Source organism: Protopterus annectens, chromosome 12.part0 (assembly GCF_019279795.1).
Source record: "Protopterus annectens isolate FY-2018-M chromosome 12.part0, PAN1.0, whole genome shotgun sequence".
Classification (NCBI taxonomy): Eukaryota; Metazoa; Chordata; order Ceratodontiformes; family Protopteridae; genus Protopterus; species Protopterus annectens.
The window spans coordinates 1121118508-1121144819 of record NC_056746.1 but is presented as its reverse complement, the minus strand read 5'-3'; the positions used below and the strand labels follow the sequence as shown (position 1 = coordinate 1121144819).

The 26312-nt window shown below is 39.1% G+C and overlaps 1 protein-coding gene across 5 annotated transcripts in view; it reads right to left on the bottom strand.

The window, feature by feature from the left end:
• Positions 1-26312, bottom strand: part of ELMO2 (engulfment and cell motility 2) — a 1277433-nt gene that overhangs the window by 226675 nt on the left and 1024446 nt on the right. For all 5 annotated transcript variants that reach the window (XM_044090132.1, XM_044090131.1, XM_044090133.1 and 2 more), the window contains 4 exons: positions 22442-22492; positions 18587-18709; positions 17926-18057; positions 11358-11462 (listed from right to left, as the gene is read on the bottom strand). In XM_044090132.1, coding sequence (XP_043946067.1) covers positions 11358-11462; positions 17926-18057; positions 18587-18709; positions 22442-22492 — 411 coding nt within the window. The remainder of the gene's footprint in view (positions 1-11357; positions 11463-17925; positions 18058-18586; positions 18710-22441; positions 22493-26312) is intronic.

The window sequence follows — 26312 nt, the reverse complement described above, 5'->3', positions numbered from 1 at the left end:
GCAAATTTAGCAATTTTGTGATAGCAGGCCTCTAGTTTGTTAAGATCAAATTTCCTAAGGTTAGTGAAAATAGGGGAGGCATGCATTAAGGTAGACAGGTATGCTTTGGCAATAGATTGTCTAGTGGTAGGGGTGAGAAATGTTTTGGATCTATATAAAGAACCAAGTTTAATGTAGACCTTTTTTATGGAGAGTGATATATATTTGTCATATTTTAATGAGTTGTTGATAGTGACTCCTAGTAATTTGGTACTCTCAACAGGTTCGATTTTAGTATTGTTGGATGCAATGATGTGGAAGGGGGGGTGAGAGAGATGAGGTTCTGTTATTAGTGAAAAGCATAGGTTTTGTCTTGTTAGGTTTTAAGATGAGTTGATTTTCTGTTAGATAATGCTCTGTGTCAGAGAAGGCCTTTTGGGTTTTAGTTTTGAGTTCAGGGAGAGTGGGAGCTGACCAGATGATGATGGAGTCATCTGCATATTAGACAGTTATGGCTTGGTCAGTGGCGGAGCTAAGCTTACTGGTAAAGATGGAGAAGAGTTGGGGGACTAGGATGGAGCCTTGTGGGACACCAACAGAGACTGGCAGGAGGGTAGAGAGCTCTTCCTGTTATTTGACTGTCTGTTGATGTTCAGACAGGTAACTATGAAACCATGAAACAGCAGAGTGGTAAAGATTAATGACAGATAATTCATATAGTAGTTTTTGATGGGAAACAGTGTCAAAAACCTTTGACATATCTATGAACGTTCCTGATACATGGTAACCACTGTTTTTTAGCTGGTTAATGGATATGCCGCAGACCCATCAAGGTGGGCCTGAGATTGCTTTATATACCAGACAGAAGTCACGTCTGAGGAGTCTGTATGAGACTGAGTAGAGGGATACGGCCTTAACCTATCTGTGTAGGGTAGATGTTTGAGGCCCTGGATTCTCCTGGTGAGGAACCTCTGTGGTCTGTCCAGCTGCTGCATGTGCTTTGTGAGGCACATGCCAAAAGAGGCATTCTACTTAATAATGAGTCTTATAAGGGAAGAATACAGAGATGTTCCTCCTTGTGTCTGGATGAGATGCCTTTACTAATGAGATGGGCCATGTAATGGAGACAATATGGTAGTCAAAAGACAGTTTGCTATCAAGGTGGGTGCCCAAGTCCCACACGACTAATTGCATGCTTAGGAGCTTGTTATTAATGTGATAATTTGTGGAGACATCTCTCTTCCCAAAGGGGATGATGATGCATCTTTTGGCATTCAGTTTGAGGCCATCTTTCTGGCACCAGTCATTTGTTTGGGTGAGATCCTCTTGGTGGATGTCCACATCACTAGGGGAATTGATGACAGCACCCAGCTTGCAGTCATCTGCAAACTTGGTCAGGCATAGCCCACTGGTTTTGGCCTACACCTCAGAAAAGTATATCCCAAATAGAGTCCCCATGTCCAATCCCTGGGGTACACCGCTCGGGTCTACTGCTTTAGGTGGCTTCCCCTATTTTGACTAGGTGCATTTTATCAGTGAGCCAGTTTGCTACCCATCGGGTAACATATGGATTGATGTCTAGTTGAGAGAGTTTATCTAAATACCCGAGTGGGGAATAGTATCAAAGGCTTTGGCCAGGTCAAGGTAGGCAGTGTGCGCCATCTTCCCCTCATCCATGGCTTTGGTGACTGTTTCAAAGAAGTCAACCAAATTTAACAGGCATGACCTCCCCTTGTCAAAACCAGACTGTGTGGGATCAAGTGTCTGGAAGCTGCCAATGTGCTTGTTAATGAGGTCCATGATAATCCGCTCCATGGCCTTGTAAACCAGGCTAGATAGGTTGATGGGTCTATAATTTCCTGAACTGGTGGATGCTCCACCTTTCTGCAAAGGGATGACAGTGGCTGTCCTCCACTTGGCCAAGATGAAGTCGATACTCAGGCTTTGGTTGAATTTGCCTAATGGTGCTAAAAGTTCCAGTCTGAGTTCCTGTAGGATGTAGCCTGGGATATTATAGGGTCTAATGGAGGCTGTATTTTTTGCCTTTGAGGGATCAGTGATGACTTGCTCCCTAGAGATAAGGGGGGGGTAGGTGTTGGGGATGTCCTGATTTACTGATGGGGGAGACAGAGGGGTGAAGTTTTCACTGAACCTGTCTGCCAGCAGGTTGGCTATATCTATGGAATTTGGGTATGTGGTGTCCCTGACCACCGGTTCTGAGCAGATCTGAGTGCTTCCTTTGAGACTGTGGACATATGTGAAGAAGGCGTTATGATTGTCTTTAGCAGATGTGACCAGTTTAGACTCTAAGTTTGCTTTGGAGGATTTCACTACTGCTCTTATTTGCTTGTTCAGGCTAATGACAGATTGCTTCCAATTAGGCATCTGCTCCTTCTTGGTCTTGGACAGCAATTTATTTCTTTTATTATACAGTATATTTATTGCAGATGTCCACCAAACATGTTTACTCTTTCTTGAGGAGGCTGATTTTGTCCTGTTGGGTATTCTTGATTCCATGCAGCTATATAAATGCTTGTATAGTACTTTGTTGTAGGTCTGAACATATGTGCCAGTCCCTATGGAGAGGGCGAGGGCTGTGAAGCTGTTTATACCTTCCCTTAGGAGGTTGTAGTCAGCTTTGAAGAAGTATTTTTGTTTGACCCTAGCTGGAGGGGGGGGGGTTGGGGGACATGGTGACTTTGAAAGTGACCGCTTTCTGGTCAGATCTTACCAGGGAGGATGACACTGTAGGGATGCTGCAGTGGTTACTCATGTTGGTTAATACCAAGTTCAAGATATTTTTACCTCTTGTGGGGGAGTCAACTAGCTGGTCCAAGGCATTTGTATTGACAAAATCAAGGAATCTCTGGGTATTTGTGTTTTGGCATGAGTAGTTCTTCCAGTCTATGGTGGAATAGTTAAAGTCATCCAGGATCAGGTTAAAGGGTTGAATCTTGATAGATTCAAAGAGATCCAGATAGGTGGAGTGGGCATCTTGAGTCCAAGTTGGGGGCTTGTAGCTAGCTATGATTTGTATAGGGGTCTTGTCAATGGCTAATTGCACCTGGAGCATCTCCTGTGTGTCATACTGATTGACCAGCCTGGAGGTGTGTATGTCTTTTATATATATTGCAACTTTACCTCCTTTTGCTTTGCTACCCACGGTTTGGGGTCTGAATGTATGACAGGAATAGTAATCTGGTATGACTGGGGTGCTCTTTGCAGCTTTTAACCAGGTTTCTATGACTGCACAAATTTCAGCATCTTCCATGGTTAAGAATGCTTGCTATGAGTGCAATTTCATGTTTAGACACCTAGTGTTTAACAGCATGACCTAAAGGTCATGCGTTTTGATGAAATTTTCAAGTTGGTAGTTTTGACCTCATGTTATGCCTAAAGAAGGCACTATGGGGGAGAAAAGAGCCTTTGCCAGAAGCCTGAAGCCCAAGGGAGACAGATGCAGGCCATCTCTGGCAAAGCATTGTGGTTTGTCAATCATGTCTTCCCAAGCTGTCAGGTACTGGATCCCCTTGGAATGACACCAGAAACTAAGCCAATTGTTAAAGTCAATCATTTTCTGTTGGTATTGAGGCATCATTCTGGGTGACCGTAGAATGTTGCTTAAGGCTAGGAACATACCTGCCTGGGACACATACTCAGCGAGCTCAATCATGCCTCTCTTCATATGGTCCAGGGAGCTACATCTTAAGTAACTTACAGACGGAGTCATAACAGTACCTGTTGTTGAGAAACTTGAGTGCATAGGTGATATGGTGGATTCTGGTACCTGACAAACAATTAACTGTGACTTTCTCTTTATCCACCCTGGTGAGGAGCACATCTGTATGTCTCACAATGGAGCCTCCTATGACTAATATGTTTGGTTAATATTTAGCCCTTATTGGCTGTGAGACACAGGTGTGTGGACTATGTGTGGTGTGGTGGGCAGTGGAGTTCCAGTGTGTTTTTGCCTCAGAGGTCTCTTTTGTTTGGGTATGTTTTTGCTGAGGGCTTCTACATATGTGGGTGTGTGTTGTGTAAGTGTGAGTGGTGTTTGAGTTGTGGTGTTTGTGCTGACAACCTTCTCAGTTCCAGATATACTGGCCTGTGAAGGAGAGAGCATTGACTCTAGGTTCTTAATGTAATTGCATCTCTCACAAATTGTGTTCCTGGGTAGTAGTAGTACAGGGTTGTCCGTGTACATGAGGCAGTTGCTACATTATCTCAGGATGCCCATATTAACCAGTCTGGCAGGAGAAAACATAGGAAATTGTCCATCCATATTTCTCAGAATCTGAGGGAGAGAGGCCAGAGAGAGCTAAGAGGGTAAAGGGTGGAAGATCTAAGAGTAGTACTACTAGGTGATCACACAAGTGCTACTAAGGGAAACTTTGTAGCTGGAATACCTCACAAAGGTTTAAAAACAGTGCAGCTGCAGCTCTGGATGCAGCAAACCTGTATCCCGACTATCCTACTCAATTTAAGGGTTAAGAACACAGTAAAACTGACAAAAGAGCACATATTAACCACTTACAGACAAAAACAGAACTCACAGTATGAAAAAATACAGTAAAACAGTAATGAAATGCAGTAAAATACAGTTAAACAATAATGAATTGCAGTAAATAGCAATGAAATGCATTTAAACAGCAATGAAATGCAGTTAATCAATAAATTGTATTAAAACAGTGCAAAATGTGATAAATTAGCTCACAATCACAACAGTAAAAATCAACTCAAATAAACCGGCAATTCAGTAGAATACTGTCATCAGTTTAATAAGTCTACTGAAAAGCATTAACAAATGTGGCAAACTAAATGCAGTTGAACACCTAAGCACAAGCAGAAAAATGAAGTAGGAAGAGGCACAATATTTTTTTAAGTAAAAAGTGAGGAGACAGAAGATAATTTAAGGATAAGAAGCTAAAGGGGTGGGCCTTCACAAGTCATCTCACTGTACTCAGTAGAATTAGCTGATGTAATGGGAATGGGGAGAGTGTGCAATATCAAATTTATAGTAGAGGCGAGCAATTAAAAAGCCACCAAGGTTTAATATCACAACAACAGTTGGGCACATGGGTGGGATACAAGATCAGAACCAAGGTAAGGATTGAATTCACTAAGCCTAAAAAACAGTTGCACAGTTTAAAAAGATATGCAGCAAATACTGTTTTAGTTAATCAGAAGTGCAGAAAACAGTCGAAAATAAGCACTTACCTTTTGTAGACGCACAGCAGTTTTTGTAAAACAGAAGAGCAAAGGCAAACGTTCTAACTCACTGCAACTTTGAGCAAACAAGCATAAACTGGTTTAAACACTGGCTATTTAAGGCAGAAAAAGAGGAACCATCCAAATTATCCAATCAAAAAAACAGAGCCCTCTAGCAGTAACTCTAGTCAGATCAGACCAAACGGAAACCCTCTCCCACGAAGAAACAGCTAGGCCTCTCTAAACAAAGGATTGTACTACAAGCTCCAAAGGTCTTTAACAGTAATAGATATTCAGCTCTTTGCTAGTGTTTTTCAAGTACAGCAACAAGTAAAATGAACAGAGCAAACAGAGAAACAAAAAGGAGACAAAAATCATAACAGAGATAAGGACTGAATTCAATAAGCCTAATAAACAGTTCCACAGTTTAAACAGATATGCAGCAAATATTGTTTTAGTTAATGAGATGTGCAGAAAACAGTTGAAAATAAGCACTTATCTTTTGTAGTTGCACAGCAGTTTTTGCAAAACAGCAGAGCAAGGGCAGAAGGCCTAACTCACTGCAGCTTTGAGCAAACAGACTATTCACTCTTCTCAACTGCAGATATATATATATATATATATATATATATATATATACACACACACACACACACACACACACACACACACACACACACACACACACACACACACACACATACACACACACATATTTACCGCTGTGGCGACCCCTAACGGGAGCAGCCGAAAGAAGAAGAAGATACATATTTACTTTGGTCAGCCTCTGTATTGCTGACCCACTTCGCTCAATATATACAGATGGCTGACAGATGTGTGATATTGACATTCCCTAGATTAGGGGAATATGCCCTATGCCCAGGGATTGTGTAATGTCAAAGTTAATACACATAATTAGCAGGGAGTGAGGGGGGGAGCTTGCTCCCATACGAAAAACACTTTAAATTGTGCTGTATGTTCCAAGGATTAGCCTCCCAGCATGCTCTGTAGCATGTCAATGTGTTTTGATGTTTAGCATGTTGACATCTCCATGTATCAGCTGTTATTAGTAGATCCATATATATCTACATACATATATATACTTACATGTGTGTGTGTGTGTGTGTGTGTGCGTGTGTGTGTGTGCGTGTGTGTGTGTGCGTGTGTGTGTGTGTGTGTGTGTGTGTGTGTGTGTGTGTGTGTGTGTGTGTGTGTGTGTGTGGGGGGGTGTGGGTGTGGGTGGTGTTTTGTACAATTTGGGGTATAAAAATGTGCAAGTGTTATTTGTTACAGTGAACTATTCAGGGACTATGCAGCTGTGTATCTGTTAGACCCATAATATGAGTCCTAATTTTACAGATTCTAACCTCCCAACAAAGCAATGTTATATGTTATGCCACCAGCCCCAGGGAGCAAGTTTACACACAAGCACATTTTGAGTGCTATGATTTTGGCTCTTCTGCTATGACTGAAATGGTCCAGTGATACTGTTTGAAAAAAACGAGAGGCTGAGAGGTATTCCTTCCTGTTATGTCATGAGCTTGTAAATTTGAAAATGTTTGTGCTGAAAGCACCCAGTTCATGGCTGAAAAAGGTTCCAGAATCAGTCTACCCACCAGGCTAACAAAGACAATAAATAAAAATGTTAACATAGCCAAATAAAAACAACTGAAAAAGTTTATATTTCTCCTCCCCATTAACTAATGCTAACAAAATATGCAAGGATATGTGATATTTTTGTCCTGAATACTTTAGAATCCAGCTGCTTCAGTTGCAGCATTCCCTACTTTATGTAGAAGCCTGTCTTTTGACATCACTGTGTATGGTATGAGTGCAACTGTGATATTGCAGAAGTTCTCTGTGACCTCATGCAGGAAGAAATCAAACAGGATGAATAAACTAATAAAGTTGCAAAATCATTTCATATGACATGCTCAGTAATTAAGATGAAGAAATGTGCTTGAAAATGTTGGAACGCTTATGGGGCTAAAAGTATAAAAATAAATAAAATCGTAAAACTTAGGCAATCTATAAAATGCTTGGTTTACCTAAACAACATTGAGGTATGTTAATCGGAGAGGCTTTTCTTTGTTTTTTTCTATATCACAGTTCATTTTACTGCAGTTATTTGGATTGTTTTAGCCAGCGGTGCAGTTGAATTGCTTTTTTTCCCTTTTCTCACCGTACTGTGACCATGGAATTCATATATAAAAAACTACGGGTATGGGGGATAGGGTGGTGCAAGGGGGTAAGCTTTCTGCAAAAAAAAGTGTTTCACACACACACACACACACACACACACACACACACACGTATATATATATATATATATATATATATATATATATATATATATATATTTATTTATTTATTTTTTGACTTACGTTTTAATATTGAAAAATTGATGAAGTGCAATGCATAGTATTTTAACTCAAACACAGAGAAAACCAAAATCCTAATGTGTTAAAAACAAAAATAAAAGTAGCAAGCACCTCATGAAATGTGAATCATCCAATGAAGTCCAATAGATGAAAGCAGTTACTCTTTTTCATTGTACTTTTAATAATTATGAGGGTTTTGTGCATTATCTTGAACTTTGTGATTTTTTTCTGTTCAGAAAATAAATAATGGAACAAAAAGATACCGCACTGGCAGGAAACAAACCAAAGAGAATACAAATATTACCATAAGTTACAGTTCTGAAAATATTTTATTCTATGTAACGTAAGAAAGAGTAAATATAGCATACTAAAGAATCAAACAAATAAGGATTTATGAAGTATTTACATCAATTCCATATGGGTAATATTTTAAGAAACCAACAATGTAAACCTCTGTCTCACATACAAATTATGATTCAGTTTGGACTGCAGAAACTATAAACACAGCTACACATATATAGCTTTAATATTAAATTAGATTAACACTAAAGTAATCATTTTCTGTGAGGAAACAACAGCTCAATAATTACACACCCATTAAAAAAGCAGATGGTACCGGGGGATCTGAAATAAGTTTTAAGCTGTTATAAAATCTGTCTGACTGACCAAAAAACACTTAATTGCTGAAATGGACTAAAGCTTAGTTGGCTCTGGGCTTCTAAAAATCTTCCTGCCTAGATTAGTGTTTTACTCTGGTGTAAAGTCTTTTTATAAAGCAGCAAACTACTAAAAATTCACTTACACTCAGAAAAACGTTTTTAGAATGCAGCCTTGGGTCTGCCCTATACAGTGTTAATTTCCGCTCAACAAAAGGAAAGCAGTGAGTTTTACATCATTAACCCGTTCATGCCTAAGTGAATTTTTTCTATATTTCTATTTAACACCCATAGTGGATGGCATAGCGGTACAGTGAGCAGAGCTGTTTCCTCACAGCAAGAGACTCTCTGATTCTTGGCTGGGGTTCCTTCTCTGCAGGGTCTGCATGTCTTCCCTATGATTTACATGGATTTTCTTTCAGGTATTCTGTTATACTCCCACCTCCCAAACATATATGGTAGGTTGACTGGCAAATCTAAATTGTCCATTCTTGTGCATGCATTGTGTGTGTGATACAAAAGGAAGGTCTGGCAATCTACTTCCATTCCCTGCTTGTCTAGTTAACTCAGTGGAAGTTGGTGACTGTTCATACTGTCACTACAGGAGATGGATGTAACTCAGAAGGCTGTATGCTGGATTTATCACCTATAGCTCCTCATGGTGTCCTAACATTTTCAGATTCATGATTATAGGTTGAATGATAATTTATCTCACAGCAACTCAAAATATTATTGCTGAAAAAACACTTTCAGCAAATAAAAGACTCACCTCTTTTGCATTTGCAAGCCACCCCTGCAGACCCATTGGAGGGAGAGAGCCCCACAGTATTCAGCTTATGTACACCAACTCCATGGTTGCACAGAAGTGGAGAAAAGGCGGCAGTTAATAATCACTGAAAATGGTTTTCAGCAATATCTCCTTCGTGGTATCGCCCATCAGACAAACTACCATCAAAAAAATCTCTTTCCCAACTTTCTTGGGAGATTAGCTTCCTTAACAGAATGATTTGCCAGTTAGTCACAGGCAGCAAGTTAAGTGCAACAAAATGACGCTAACAATAATTTAGAATGGCTTGCAGTGGTGACATTAATTTGTTTCTTGCTATTCATGTGTTTGTACCTGACAGAGCTAGAGCTTATTGAGGTAACTGTGAAATGCATTGGTGGCATGCACTGCCATTGTCCTTGTACAGTACACTATGCTGGAGATATCATTAGCTGCTAGATAGTAATTATGAAGATATGCAGTACATTTCCATGTGTACATTATTATTTCCAAATCCAAGTAAACTATTGAATAACATTAGGTGAAACCTTAGATGATGCTAAAGAAAATTATACTCTTTAAGCTGCATTTTCTGAGACTTTCAATGTTACTTATATTGCTAGTTATACAAATAAGCACAATTTTTAAATTTCTATAAATAAACAATAATCACTCTTAAATGTCTTGCATTGTGTGAAAGCTCAAGTCTGGCTAAATAAAAGTGCTCTGACACTATACGTACAGGCAAGTTAAAAAGATGAAAAGATAGTTCTGGGTTTGTATATTATAATATAATAGGGTCTACATTAGATAAACAAAAGTTTATCTTACCGAACGCTAACATGAGCGAAAATCCCAAAACCCAAAACCGGAATTGTGAGATCGCAGTACAGTGAAGATGGGAATATTTGCCCTTTCCTCACTGTAGTGCAATCTCGGAGTTGGAATATATATTTAGCAGGGGGTGTGGGGGGTGCAGCCCCCCACAATTGCATTCGAGTTCTGGGATTTTTGATAATGTCAGCGTTCAGTAAGATAAACTTTCGTTTATCTACATAGACCCTATAATACAGTGGTAATGTAAAGACTACAAATGCATTTATTATTATAATCATTGTAAAGTAGACTTTTACTGATAATATTGTCCTTTGTACTTTTTAATAGCATTTACTGCTCACAAGATATTTATCTTTGTTTGGCTTATGCTTTTTAAATTGATTTTTCAGAAAATGCTTTCGAATGCAGGGATAGGCAGCTAGAGGTGTCGCATTCCACAGCTGAGACATATTAATGAGTTAATTAATCTAATACATGGAGAAACTGTACTCAGTTCCTGCTACAATCAACAACTACAATCTCAGTACCACTTAGCACAAGATAGCCAGTTTTGCAACAGGAGAAAACAGGTAATTCATTACACAAATCAGTCACCCTGCCCATGTCCTACCCTTCAGCTGCATGTGGTACAGCAACAGCTTCAAGAAATCGTCGTTTGTTTGTTTTGTTTTTTTCTCTTTCCCCTTCTCCACAACTATCTGCTGGTGCCCCACCTCCATTGTTGTTACCCAACACCATCTCTTACAACTTTTCAGGCACAGTTATAAAACATAAGGCTGCTGGGAATATCAGGCTGTCAAGCTAACACCATCTTATAATATGCCTCCCCTCCCCACACATATAAGCAAGCATGAAAAAAAAAAAAGAAATACAATCTCACTTCAAAATTCTAAAATGTCCTACTACTTGAAATTATAACTATGTTGGCCGTGATGGTGCAGTGGTTAGTGCTGTCACCTAACAGCAAGAGGTTCTCTGGTTCGATTCTCAGCTGGAGCTCCTTCCGTATGGAGTCTGCATGTCCTCCCTGCAGTCGAGTGAGTTTTAAAGGCATGCAAGGTAGGTGTGTGTATGTGTGTGCCTTCTGTGAAAGCTGGGCACCAGGCTGGCACCTCGACACTGTAAAAACACCACTGCCAATCAATCTGTGGACTGGTGATCCGCTGTGGCAACCACTAACCAGGAATAGCCAAAAGACTTGAAATTATAATTACAATGACCTACCAAACATTTTTGTTGAAGACACCAAGATTGTCAGAGCCCAGTTTGCTCCTCAGCTTTTGAAAGACAGCCCTCTCACTACTAGTGCATGTACCTTACTGTGGTAGTAGAAACAGGAAATAGGAGCCACTGCTGTTGCAATAAACTTAAGTAAAGAGCAACTAAACCAGTTTGCTCTTTTTAACTAAAGAAGTTCTTTGAGTTTCTTCTACTAATCCAGTCCTTCAGCCTTACCATTCATCTTCTTTAGACAGGGTAGCAAACATTTCACCCTAAGGAGCAGCAGTAGAAAGTGTGGTTTCATCTTACCCTGACATATGTGTCCTGGTGCACCTTGGCAAGATAAAGCATGTTGTCCAGTGCCAACATCCCTGGAGGAGTCTTGGTGAAATCCAAAGCTGGGTTGACATGGTTCTGTGTAGAGATTGTTTACAATAATAAGTAAAAAAAATCAAAACATGCAGTTAACAATTCTTTTTTTTCAGGCAGTCTAAAACAGACTGCATGGCTTCTGGTGCCATGCAAACAGCTCACATTGCCATGCATAAGCAGCATCCAAAATGCAGAAACATTTTATTACATTAAGCCACTGGGGTAACAGTGATGGAGTATATATACATTTAGCTAGAAGTCCATTTCACTGTTACCTAGGACATTTTCCTTTTGGTAAAACTTAAGGGATAAATGCTAAAAAAAAAATGATTACAAGGTATGAAAAAAATATTTAAAAAATCGTAAGTTCTATGTTAAAAAAATCAGACTTTGAAGGTGCAGTCCAGGATACTGTAAACACATTCACTGAGTTATCTGCTGGTCCATGTAGAAAGGACAGACCACTTTATGTGATATCACTGTATGAAAAAGGAAACTTGGTGTGCAGCAATTCGTTTAAACCTCACCCACTATTTTTTCTCTCCAATTGTTTTTCAAGAAAGGATACCTGACATCTACTGCTCATCTGATTTGAACTTTAAACTTGTACTTAATGAATAATCTCTTACTTAGGATGTTGCCTATATGGAAATGATAGTAATATTACAAAGCACTGTAACTACAAAAAAAAAAAAAATAGCTAAACCACAAGAGAAAAGTAACGGCATGCATTTGTTACATCTACTTGCACCAATCAGGGGTAACCCCTTCCAATTCAGAGACCACCACACTGAGTGGGGAAGCATCATCAGTGAGGGTAGTCCTGCCAGTTGGATTAAAGGATAGAGAGCCAAAGGTAATCCAGTGGAGAGGCTAACACTAATTAGCTATGTGCCCTCCCCCAGAAATGTCTGCAGCTACTCATGTACAGTATCACTCATCTGAGTAAATTAACATAGCCAGCCTAGAAAAATTAACTTAACTAGGTAATTTTAGCAAAGTTCAGCAGAGAGGCAATGGTGGTGGTGGGGTGTGAGTGTGTGTATGTGTGTGGCAGTCTGTATGTGAGTCTGAAGTATGAAACTCTAACATCTGCCATTATTGGCTGAGTATAAACCTCTGTGACTTTTCAGAATATGTGAAATATTATAATGGAGAAAGAAAATATACAAGGCAACATAATGGATATTCAGCAAACTTCTAGACAGTTGAGAAGAATGGTGCCTGTACTAACGTGATACATGGGCCACCAAAAGACAACTGCCACAAGGTGCTTTTAGCACTAGCAGTAAAAACAAAAAAAAAGTGATTCAGTCACATGAAAATTTTTCACAGCACACTAGCCTTTGGTGCAGCAGGCTGTGAGTTCTATTCCCACATCAGGTAGATCAACTGCTGACACTGCAGTGCAACATAAGGGGGTGCTGCACTACTGAGTATGTCAGCCTTTGGATGAGACATTAAATTGAGTCCCCATCTGCTTGAGTTAGTGGTTGCTGAGGTGGATGTAAAAGATCCCTCAGCACCAATCAAAAACAGGAGGGGATGTTCCTCAATGCCCAAGCCAAATTTCCTCTAGTAGTATACGTACCACCTCATGTCTCCCCTGAAAAGAGCCTACTAGTCTAGTGGGACTAACCTGGTCAGCCAAGGATAAATAAAATAAACAGTAAATGTGTGTGTACACAGGTTCACTTCTGAATCTTGAAGTACTGAAAGGTCGAATTTCTGTATATCGAGACCAGAATACCTAAAATCCAGAAAAATGAAAATCTACAATACCGACAATGCAAAATGACAAAAAAAACCCAAAAAACCCCCAAAATAAAAGCAATCATCCAACCCTCTCCCAAAATAAACTCAAAAAAGTAGTATAAAACTCAAAATAAATAACATTAACACTAACACAAGTTTTTGTGGGGGGCAAGCTCCCCTGCACCTCCCATGTCGGAGGCTGCACCCTCACACCCCTGCTACTTATACATACCAACTCTGAGGTTGTACTAACATGAAAAAAAACAACAAACCTACTTTTACACATCCTAAACTCCCATTGCACACTGTCATACTTATCCCATTAAAAACACACACACTACACATTTACAAAAAAACACCACTTTCAACACTTACACACCCACACTCTAACCTACCTACCTACCCTAACCTGCTCCTAAAACTCGCCAAAAAACAACCACAAACCCCATTTCTAGCAATAACTCTTAAAAACTACAAACCTACCTGAATCTCCGAACATCTCTGGACATCAGCCGCCATTTTCACTACCTAGACACCAACACACTTTAAAGTGAAACCACACAACCAACAATAAACCACACCACATCAACAGCAGATTCGGCAACGTAATATTCGACAATATGCAGTTTCAAACAACTGCACTTTCGCTATTCTGGTCTCAAAATACAAAAATTCGACATTTCAGTATTTCGAGATTCAGAAGTGGACCCATGTATACATATATACACACACACACACACATATATATATATATATATATATATATATATATATATATATATATATATATATATATATATATATATATATATATGTGTGTGTGTGTGTGTCTCTGTGTGTGTGTGATGTATATATACACTTAACCAGGAAAGCACACTGCTGAGTGTGAAGCATGCAGGCAGAATATCTCCATAGCAATCAATAGGCAAATGCTGCCTCTAGACCTCTGTCAGGCAGCTGCCCCTTTAACAAGCTGATTTCCTGTCAAATGGGTTGAGTCAAGGTCTGAAACAAAACTTCTAGATAGCTATCTATGAAAGTAATCTAGAATCTGACCCTGACACTAGAAATTTGGAAGGCTACCCTAAATATGGGGAGAGGTATAGCCGCGGTGGTACACCGGTAGCATTGTTGCCTCAAAGCAAGAAGTTCTCCTGTTTGATTCTCGGCTGGAGTGCCTTCTATGTGGAGTCTGCATGTCCTCCCTGTGGTCGAGTGGCCTCCGAAAGACATGCATGAATGGGCGTGCCTTTGCTGAAGGTTGGGCATTGGGCTGGCAACTCAGCACCATAAAAATCTACTGCCAATCTTTAGCAGACCAGAGTTCTGCTGTGGTGACCCCTAACTGGGAAAAGGCAAACAAACCCTAAATTTGGGGAGAGAATATAAGTTGTTATTGTGAAAAAGGATAAACAAACAAAACGTCCTCGGTCTGTGTGGTAGAGATTATTGGGTAAACCCTAGTGAAATAAACACTCGGTACTTCTAAGTGTTATTTGTCTTCTGGCCTACTTTGGAAGAAATATTAAGCTTGTGAACTGAATAGAAAACACTCAGCTTTAAAGGCTCATATATGGACTTGCATTTCATAAGCACACTTGCTGAAACAGACTTTGTGATTGTATTTCATTTTCTATTACTCCCAATTTGACAATAAAGCAATGGTTTTCATATATTAACAACAAAAAACACCTCCAGGGACACTAATCATATACCACTGAATGCTTTAATATAAATATGCAAGTTAAGCACTTTCATCCCATCACTATAGGACTTCATCAGAACAACTTAACGTTAAAAAACTCCCATTTTAAAAATTTCAAAAGTTGATCACATGGGTGTGTTAACCAATTAAGACACATCAGTACCATTACACATAACAAGAACCCTTTAAAAAACAAACTCTTCATAACAAAATGTAAGAGAAATTCAAATTTCAAGTGACCACAGTTTAAGAAGACAGGTTACTGAAAGCATGTTATTCAATCCAGGATAACTACAAGAATCTAGCAGAAATTACCACCATAGTTCTCTCTTTTCCAAAAAACATTCCCATGGGCCTACCCTGGAGCTAATGTCCAGTCTATTCAGTACAAAAAATAGAACTTTTATTGTGGACATCTTTTGTAATCACCACATCTAAATAATTAATCTCATAATGGACTATTTTCCATTACTGTTTGTGGTCTGTCTTTGACCTTACTCTGGGTCTGGGACTTGTAAAATGACCTTTGAGTTCTGCTTGCTGTTCCTTCTATTGCTATAGTTGACAAGGATCTGCTAAAAACAATGGATGATAGGGTCTGAATGTTACTAAATGGAACCATGCAGGCACTGCAGGGTTTACTGCTGCAGTCACTGTTGTAATGGGATCCTTTACTGTGAGTTTATTAATGTGATGCACTACAACATATTAGGACCTCAAACTAACCTTATAACAGCATAGTGATACTTATCTACTGTGGTGAACCACAGTGCACTGACACAGCCACAGAGTTGTGTTGTCGTGCTGTTCATCTACCTTGCCTCTCATGGCCATGTGTTCTTCCAATATGGTCAAACTTCAAATTATCATTGCAATTCGTGGCTGCTTTCAGGATTCACCAATTAAGTTTGTAAAGTCTGACCTGTTTTTTTCTCTTAATTGCGTTTTCTACTAAAAACACATAATACTGAGTGTACGTTTACTTCTAAGTTCCCTCTGTAAGTGTACCTTTCTTTCTAAGTTCCCTCTGTAAGTGTACCTTTACTTCTAAGTTCCCTCTGTAAGTGTACCTTTCTTTCTAAGTTCCCTCTGTGAGTGTATGTGTAATTCTAAGTTCCCTCTGAGTGTATGTTTACTTCTAAGTTCCCTCTGTGAGTGTATGTGTAATTCTAAGTTCCCTCTGAGTGTATGTTTACTTCTAAGTTCCCTCTGTGAGTGTATGTTTACTTCTAAGTTCCCTCTGGAAGTGTGCCTTTACTTCTAAGTTCCCTCTGTAAGTGTACCTTTCCTTCTAAGTTCCCTCTGTGAGTGTACGTGTAATTCTAAGTTCCCTCTGAGTGTATGTTTACTTCTAAGATCCCTCTGTAAGTGTGCCTTTACTTCTAAGTTCCCTCTGTAAGTGTGCCTTTACTTCTAAGTTCCCTCTGTGAGTGTATGTGTAATTCTAAGTTCCCTCTGAGTGTATGTTTACTTCTAAGTTCCCTCTGTGAGTGTATGTTTACTTCTAAGTTCCCTCTGGAAGTGTGCCTTTACTTCTAAGTTCCCTCTGTAAGTGTACCTTTCCTTCTAAGTTCCCTCTGTGAGTGTACGTGTAATTCTAAGTTCCCTCTGAGTGTATGTTTACTTCTAAGATCCCTCTGTAAGTGTGCCTTTACTTCTAAGTTCCCTCTGTAAGTGTACCTTTCTTTCTAAGTTCCCTCTGTGAGTGTATGTGTAATTCTAAGTTCCCTCTGAGTGTATGTTTACTTCTAAGTTCCCTCTGTGGTGTACCTTTACTTCTGAGTTCTCTCTCTCTCTGTCTATACCCCACATATCACTAAATTTTACAGCAATATTTTGTCTTCAGCCATTGCCAGCAAACTTATTCCATATGTCTACCACATTTTCAGTGATTCACAAACTGATTTTCTTAATCTCTTATTCTCACTCTAAATCTGTCTCTTGTTGGCAAGTTAATTCTGCACAGAAATGGTCATACCTCTCAACCTCTTAGAGCAAGAAATCTGGACAAAGTCATAAAAATGGGGGGACAAAGGACCAAAAATAGGGACACTTTTTAAATAATGCTCTTACAAACTTAGAAAGTTAATAGAGTAACATATTTTGCATTAGCATGATTTTTCTGAAGGGTAGGAAATCTAAAATTCAAATGTCTGTCATTACTTTCTGATTTCAACCCTCAATGATTTCTCAGAAAACCATAAATTTATGAAAAACAGACCAGAAATATGAGGCAAAAATCTGGACATTCTGTGAAAATCTGTACAGTTGAGAGGTATGGAAATGGTGCATTCCTTTGCTTCATTTAACTTTGTGAAATATGTGTGCTAATGTCTTAAACCCTTCCTCAGAAATTTTCTCACACAAATCCCATGCAACTTAGAATTTTTCTTTACACTTCACTGTGTACTAACAGAGGTGACTGCTCCCAAACTGGGTACAGCATTTGAAGATAATCTGCAAATGGTCTGTATAGTGGGATAGGGCAATAACTTTCTTATTGGACATGTCTTCAGTTATACTCCTGAGTGTGACAATCACATCTGGGCCTTAGACTAACTTGGACCTAAGGTTTAAAAATTAAGGTAAGAAACTGTACATAAACTATGTTTTCTACACGTATGATTGATTATCCCAGCCCTACATTGTGTTATGGAACTCCAGGGAGTCCTTTAACATGGTAAAAACCTCCTGGGTTACCCCTGAACATAAACATCTTCTGCCTTTGTTTGCAACAGGTGGTAAATAAAATAAATACATAAATAAATAAACACACACACTGCTCCCTAGAGAAAAGATAAAGTGAAATCTCATCCCAATCCATACAAAAAACATTTTGACGCTGAACGCAAAATTACCTTACCCCAACTTCCTCAAAATGCAGCCATGCAGGGCACAACAGCAAGTAGCTAGAACAAAGCAGATGCCTTCTGACAGTATTAGTACATAATAACTCAGCATTACAGTTACTATCATTTGCAGGTAACCATCATATCCTAATAATTATAAGCCATAGCAGGCTTAGAGCAACATCATGGGGCATACCGTGAAGCCCAGCATTTTGTAGTCCTTGGTGTACATGGCACGTCGTTTCTCTGTACTCGTGTTTCCCGTACCTGGATCAAGTTCTGCATCAAAGGCAATTCTTCGTAGTTCAAAAATGACATCTCTCTGTGCCTTGAAAAGAGAAATGACAACATAATGCGACAGTTTCAACTAAATACCCCCCCAACACACACACACACACACACACACACACACACACACACACACACACTATACTAATAGCAAGCTATAGATTTTATCTACTTATTTATTAATACACACACACACACACACACACACACACACACACACACACACACACACACACACACATATATATACAGCAGCAGTAACAAGCTAATGAGGGAGGCCCTAATGCTAGAATGGAACCTCCCAGGAATGCATTTTATTAACTTTGATGTAAGCATGTAAACAAGATCAAGATGAAATCAGGACGATCTTGAAGGGAAGGGGCATTTTTTAGTAAAAATGTCAACTCTGACAATTAAAGTTCAGAGAATGGAATGGAAACCATTACATTTAAATCAGAACAAGCAGTAGGTGAGCCATTATATTGCGACTAGAGCTGCTTTACATGTGGAACGTAACTTAGATGGTGGCGATAACAAAAGAAATGATGAATATTATAGCTCTTACTGACCTGGTCACTTGGGTCCATTTTGGTCATCATCCTCTCCTCCAGAAGGTTAAATGTCAGTACCTGGAGTACATAAAGCTGATGTGCCATCTCTGCTTTTATTGGTCGATTGCCCCGGATCACATGCTGAAACAAGATAAGTATTAGATAAGAACAAGCTACACAGTTTTACAGTATATTGCATGACACTACTGTAATGGTTACTATGACAGTATCACTAATTCTGCAATGTTAGCACTAATACTTATGTGCTGGAAATGATACTACTAGCAGAATTAATACTGACAACATAATTCAGACCACTGCAAGCAGCAGTATAGATGCAGTGTAAGTAATAATTTAGATATTTTCAAAAACAACATGGGCACCTATGGGAATGACTGTTTTTGTATATTGGCAGGATAGAAGGGTATTATTGCCCATGTCTGAAACATGTGTGCATATGCATGCGTGCATGTATGTATGCATGTATACAAGCAGAGTGCACTGCTTAACAGTACCAACCATGGCACCAATAAAGACACATCATATTGCAATACAAGTATCATAGATGGCAATTAAGTATAGTGCACCATACAAGAATACCACCTAAGGCAGCATTCTAGGCACAGTATTGCACAACAGTACCAGCCATGATATCAGTATAGGCACAGTGCTGCTCCCCCATTGAAATCTCAACACTCAAATTAGCAAGTGTCAGAATACTGAAAAAAAAAGATTGAAACTACATAAGAGCAAATATCAAGCATCACTCTTCTCCTTTAAACTATGTTTGTTTTGCATGGGTCAAGGCCCTCTACCAGCTGAACTTATAAATACTAACAATGAGATTACTATACCTCAGAAAAAACTGAATATTCCAAGAAATGTCAATCTCAAACTTAGCATAAGTTAGTCTAAATGCTCTGCCATTTGGTCTTCATACTCTGTGACACACGAATTTGAGTGCGAGACTTCAAACAGTTACTGCACAGTGTACTTTAGAAAAGTACCAGCCATGGCACCAGTATATTCACAGTGCACTGTGTAAAAGTACCAGCCATGGCACCAGTATAGGCACAGTGCATTGTGTAAAAGTACCAGCCATGGCACCACTATAGGTACGGTGTGCTTTGTAAAAGTAATAACCACGGCATCAGATGAGGCACAGTGCAAAAGTAGCAGTCATGGCACCAGTATAGGTACAGTGCACTGTGTAAAAGTACTGACCATGGCACCAGTATAGGTACAGTGCACTGTGTAGAAGTACAAACCATGGCACCAGTACAGGCACAGTGCACTATGTAAAAGTACCAGCCATGGCACCTGTATAAGCACAATGCACTGTATAAAAGCACCAGCCATTGCACCAGTACAGGCACAGTGCACTGTATAAAAGTACCAGCCATTGTACCAGTATGGGCACAGTGCACTTTGTAAAAGTACCAGCCATGGCACTAGTATAGGCAGAGTGTGCTGTGTAAAAGTACCAGCCATGGCACCATTACAGGCAGAGTATACACACACACACACACACATATATATATATATATATATATATATATATATATACATATATATATATATATATATATATATATATATATATATATATATATATATATATAAACACACACACACATATAGGTATACATATATATATATATATATATATATATATATATATATATATATATAGTTGTACACTCTGCTACTCTGCTGAATGAACAAGTTGTCAAAAGACATTTCTGGTATCCAAATCTGTCAAAAGCACTCAATCCTGAGGGCAGAAGTAAGCTAAAGGATCAATGCTGAATGTTGCTTTTATGTATGTGGTCACGGTGAGTGAGAGTGGATGGTAATGCCAAAACCTTGGGTTATATCGAAAGTGTAGATATTGGGTGTGACGGTGTGCATGTAAGTGTTTGCGGGTTAGGGTTAGTGTAAGGGCTACAGAAGGGATAGATGCTGTGGTGCATGTGTGTGAACTGCGTGTGCATCTTGCTGTTACTGTTAGAGAAAGTTTTTTTAAGTAAATTAATGTGTAGGTTTGGCACTATTGGGCTAGGGGCAGGGTTAGCACACAAGTGAGGTGGTACATGGGGAAAAGTCTGCAAGTTACTGGTAGATTTTTTTTTTTTTTAACAATCACAAAATGAGACTGTTCCTTCCTTTTGCAATCAGTGTAGTTTGCTGCCAATGTGCTTGGCATTGAAATAATGTGTACAAAGACAAACGCACACGCACGCATGCATGCACTCACACACACACACACACACACACACACACACACACACACACACACACACACACACACATGTGTATACAACTGACAGATCTGGAGTAGATGATATTGGCAATCACATGAAAGAACATTTTTAGTAACATAGTACAGCTAGCAAAGAATTTTAACAACATACATAAATGACATAAGCTAATTCTTGTAATGTAGATCTATGTAAAATGAATACACTGTAATATAAGGTGGTGGATCTCACCAGAATGGTGCCTCAAATGATGTAAATACTGTGCACAAATGTTATAAAGAGAACTGTAGATTTACAATGCAAAGAGTTTATATAATGTTATAAATAGGACTGCTTCTGTAAATAGTGAGCTGCCATTAGTCAGTGAGGATTTCTGTATGTATCAGTTAACACACCCAATATGCAATTAACTGGTATATAAGAAGAAGGCTTTACCCCCATTAATTCAGTGTGAACACGGCCTCTCATGGAAGGAGACTGGATGCCTGGACATCTATTTTGGGAAGTGAATTACAATACAAATGGCTATGAATTTTATCTCAACAAACCTGGGCACATTCTTGCAAAAGAATCCAGAGAGAAGGGAAGAGGATTTACCTGGAAGTACCAGTAGGCTATGGACATTGATTCCTGCTCCACAGGTGAATCACTAGATTTTGTGTGAGTGACTGTGCCCCTATGTTTAAGGGACACTGGGACTTTAAAAGACAGAAGGTACTTTTATAAGAAGAGTCTGCACCACTGATATTCTTTGACTTTATAATAAAATTGTATTTATAAATGTGTGGACTTACTGCATTAATATACCTCAGTGGGTGGATATGTGTGTAGGGGGGTGAGTGTACATATGTTAGTGTACACGTGTGCCCATGTGTGTATACATACATCTATCCATGTCAGTCTGTCTATGTATATACTAAGTTTTCACAACATACACTATAAATTTAAACTCAAATTCACATTTAAGTACATGCAGGCAGAAAAAGAACTAGGATTTCATCAGGCTAACATGCTTGATATCTTCAAAAAGCCAAACTAAGAAGAACAAAAAGATCAAGATGTGCACAGGTGAACATAAACCACTGTTTACTGAGCGCTTTCGTCGGTAGTCAACCACAAGACTTTTGAAATTAAAAGCTGATTTTCATATGTAAGTGTGTTTGTTGAGAATATTTTTTAAGTGAAAAACTTATTCTAACATATATTTTTACCATATATTTTTGTGAAATGTATTTATATTTGGACAGTATGCAGTCAACATATGGATGTTTTAATTTTGGTTACTTGGCATTTAATTTTTATAATGCAATTACTGAAGGGATATACGTGTTCTGTTTCCTTAGTATTAGGGTTGTTGCTGCTTTTAAATGTTGAGTATGTTATGATTTTAATCAATGGACTAATTATTCTATTAGTGATGTAAAAGGAAGTGATGATTATATTTAAATGTATTGGGCTGAAATGCTTTTTTTTTTTCTGATGAAGTCTTGTGTTTGACTACCGACGAAAGCACTCAGTAAGCAGTGGTTTGTGTTCACCTGTGCGCCACATTGCACTTTTTTTTCTTCTTAGTTATGCTTGATATCCTGTTAAGTGAAGAGCCAATACTCACATTCAGTATAATAGAGCGAAGATGCTTCTGTGCAAAGGAATTTGCCATTTCCTACAACAAAATTGAAAAGACACATACATGAGCAAATACAATTGTGAAAACTTTCAGAATCCCTGCTCCTTTCTACTATTATTACTTTTTTCACAGGGTTAAAACTGGAAAAGTGAAAATATTCCACTGTCCTGCAATTAAATCTGTAGTAAAGGCACAGATATTCAAAGATCATCTTCAAAACAATTCATGCGAACAAAGAGCCAACACAGTAACGAGTGGAGTCTATCCATATGTACAGTGCAGATGTAATATGTACATACAGGCTTAAACAGTAAGAACATTACTCACATTGTAGCTGACACAACCACAAAGAAATAAATTTAGTTTTGTAGGAAAAGCCCTTTATATTAAGAAGATAACATGGAGGCACAGTCATGACAGAGATCTAAAAATCAAAGTCACACTCTAGTATCAGTAAAATATAAAGTGAAGACACACAAACAGGGTACATTTCAAACAATATTTGAATAATAGTTTTCCAAAAGACAAAATTTACTTTTTGAATTGTTAGAAAATCACAATAAACAAAATTCACATACCTTACTAAGCTGTAAAATAGTAACCATACACAAAACTTTGCATCAAAAGTCACTTGTCCTTGTGTTTGATCAGTATTCACCATAACATTAACAGTCACAGAGCACCATTACCTTTGTTAAAAAGATGACTTCAACAGACATACATTTGAAGGATAGTTTGAATTTTTTTTAATTGTATTAATGTGAAATTTGTGTTTTAAATAAAGATTTAAGCAACACGTTCAGCACATCTTACATAGAAACCTCGTGAAATAGTTAAATACATTTTAAGAAGAATGCCTAGTTCTCTATGTAGCTGAAAGTTGAGGATTCACCTGATGTCTGAACTAAGAGTGCAAACAGTTTACAGTGATGCTATAAAGCAAACTGCAGTACAAAGGGAAAAGCATAATTATTTTAACAGGGTGGGTTTTGTCCACCTCCCTGCCCCTGTTGATCTGAGGAGGTGTGGCAATCTCGGAGTTTGACTGTATAAGTTTGGAGAGTGTTGAAGGTTTGCCCCCCCATCAGGAGGTGCAGAGGGGTTAAGCACCTTGCAAAAATAGCTTAATATTAAAATTCCAAGATTCTTAAGTATGAGCCCTGGGATTACAAAATAAGTCTGAAAAATATACTGCTATTCTTCTTCAAAGCTGTACTTTGCATGCCCCCACCCACACATCCACCATTATGAAGACAACCTTTCTATACCCTCCAAACCTAGACAGACCAACTCCAAGACTGCCATAGCTCAAAGAAAAAGGAATATTCCTAGAAATTGTGATTTCAGACTTAAGTCCACATTTTTGGCCATTCAATACTTGCACTGAGTCTTAGCATATCAGATACTTATTTGGAAACAAAAACACTTTAAAATGTGCAAGAAGTTTCTGAATTTACTGCTTTTGTGATAAGTGCACTTTAATTTTCAAATTCTCAAGACTCACAGTACCAGGTCTCACACAAAAGAACCTATGTGAAGATGGGCTGCAAGTAAATACCACTGTTGCTGTAAATTACAGCAATTAAAGTAGCCATAAGTATGGCAACGGAGTTTGGTGCCATAGCAACACACACATCTGACACCCACCCCTTCATACTGTCTATAAGTGATTGTCTACAGCTTGTAAACTGTCAAACGTTATTAAGGAAGCAATGGATTATTAATGCAGTAACAACACATCATTGTCATCTTTAAAGAGAAGAGGATTTTAATGGTTTCCAAACTGTCATTAAGCAATTGTTTATAGGCAGCCTATAAACCATATTAAAGAAAGAACAGTTTGACATTTTGCAAGTTATAGGCAGCTTGTAAACTACTTTTTAAAAAGCTTGGCAGTTTAAAAGATGTCTGTAAGTAGTTCCCAACTCACTTGTTTACAGCTTACCAACTTGTTTTTTAAGGTAGCCTGCCCCAATCAGAAAAACTTGCAAATTCATGCTCAGAGCAGTTCCCCTCGACCCTACCCTTCTTACAGCTCCAGTAACTAAAGGTGATGTTGCTGTCTCCCTATACTTCTGCACCATATCCCTGTGGATTGGATGCAGCAACTGGACAGCATCCAGTATCAGCCTACAAAAAGATATACTGCAGTGGAAGCACTGACAGCTGCACCCAGTTGACAATGAATGTGGGGACTCGAACTACTAGACAATAGGTTTCAGCTGACAAAAGAGACTTCTTATAGGGCAACCACACATTCACATTTATCCAGGTAAGAAAACACAGTAGGCTTCACTGCAGTTTTGCCCTTACTGTAATGGCTAGCACCTTCATGAATACGCTGAGAGCAGAAAAAATTTCAAAGACAATCACCTTCCTCTGAAAATGCAGTCCCAAAATAAAGTGCAAAAGACATCAGTTGGACTGTCACATGCTGATGACATCAACAAAATCTTGCATGGCTAACAAAGCCATCAAAAGCAGTGGCACTAGGGTCTATACTGCGGTCAAATGCTACTTCAGACAGTAACAAAATCCTGTAGGAATCAGAAGAATACAGAAAGCAAGCCCGAATGGTCCTCTGATGGGACCATTTTCTCAACCGCAAAAGCTACTTTTCTGATACATTCATATCTGTCAACAGCAGACAAAATAAGGAAGGACTGATCAACAGCACATGACCTTTTTGTGTTCTCCACTACTACCCTGTCCCTTGTTAGGGCTCTCCAATCTAAGGCAGGTTTAGAAAACTACCCTCTTAATTTTGTGACCATTGTCAGAGGCCCAAATAGAAACTCTCTTCCATTTACTAAGGAAGAGACTCCTGGTGGATGGTATATAGGATGCCATCAAAATGTGTTGCATGTGAGAAAGGATATTATTATGCCTGTGACCACCAGAATTGGAGAAACCAAGTTGTCAGCTTGAGAGACTGAAGACTGGGATGTACTAGTCCCTGGGGGTGGGACAAGAGACCAGGAACTGAGTCCAGAATCCAGGGGCAGTGCAGAAGATGTGGCCAGACGAAGGGAAACAAGATTTGTTGAAGCCAGTAGGGAGCAATGAGAATCACTTTGCTTCTCAGCCGAGCTGCTTTGAAAAGAAAGGAAGACATAAAGAAGACCCAGGAGCCAATCGCGGAAAAGAGTGCCCCTTTGGGAATTCCCTTGAGGGGGAATTAGGGCAAAGTAGCTTCTGCACTTGTTGTTCTTGGGTGAGGCAAATAGATCACAGCAAGGCTGGCCCCAGTGAAGAAAGATATCCTTCGCTACTCTGGGGTTCAGAGACCACTCATGAGGCATGAGAATGCACCTGCTTAGTTTGTCCGCAATCATGTTGGAACTCCCTAGGATGTGCGTTGCTATCAGAAAGCAGTTGGAAGTTATAGCCCATTGCCACACTCGAAGGGCTTCTTGACACAGTGGGTAGGACTTGGTTCCCCTCTGATGTACCAGACTACCGACATTTGTCTGACTGTATAGATACAGTACTGTCCCTAGAGGTAAGGCAGAGTGAAATGCTTGCAAAGCTAGAAGCACTGTTCTTAACTCCAGAACATTGATATGTAAATTGGCCTCAGAGGGTGACCAAGTGCCTTGGACTGTCTTCCCAAGATGATGCCCCACCCCCACCCCTTCTGGGAAGCATCCGTGGTCACTATGGCCTTGGGCTCAGGGAGAAAAAAGGGGTGGCCTAGAGGAATCTCCTCTGAGTACATCCACCATGATGGGTCGTTCTTGCATTGATTGGATATGAAAACTACATGGTTCATGGAGTGAGTTAGAATAGTCCATTGGTTTGCAAATAACCATTGGAGAAGTCTCATGTGAAACCTTGCCAATGGAACCAGTGAGAT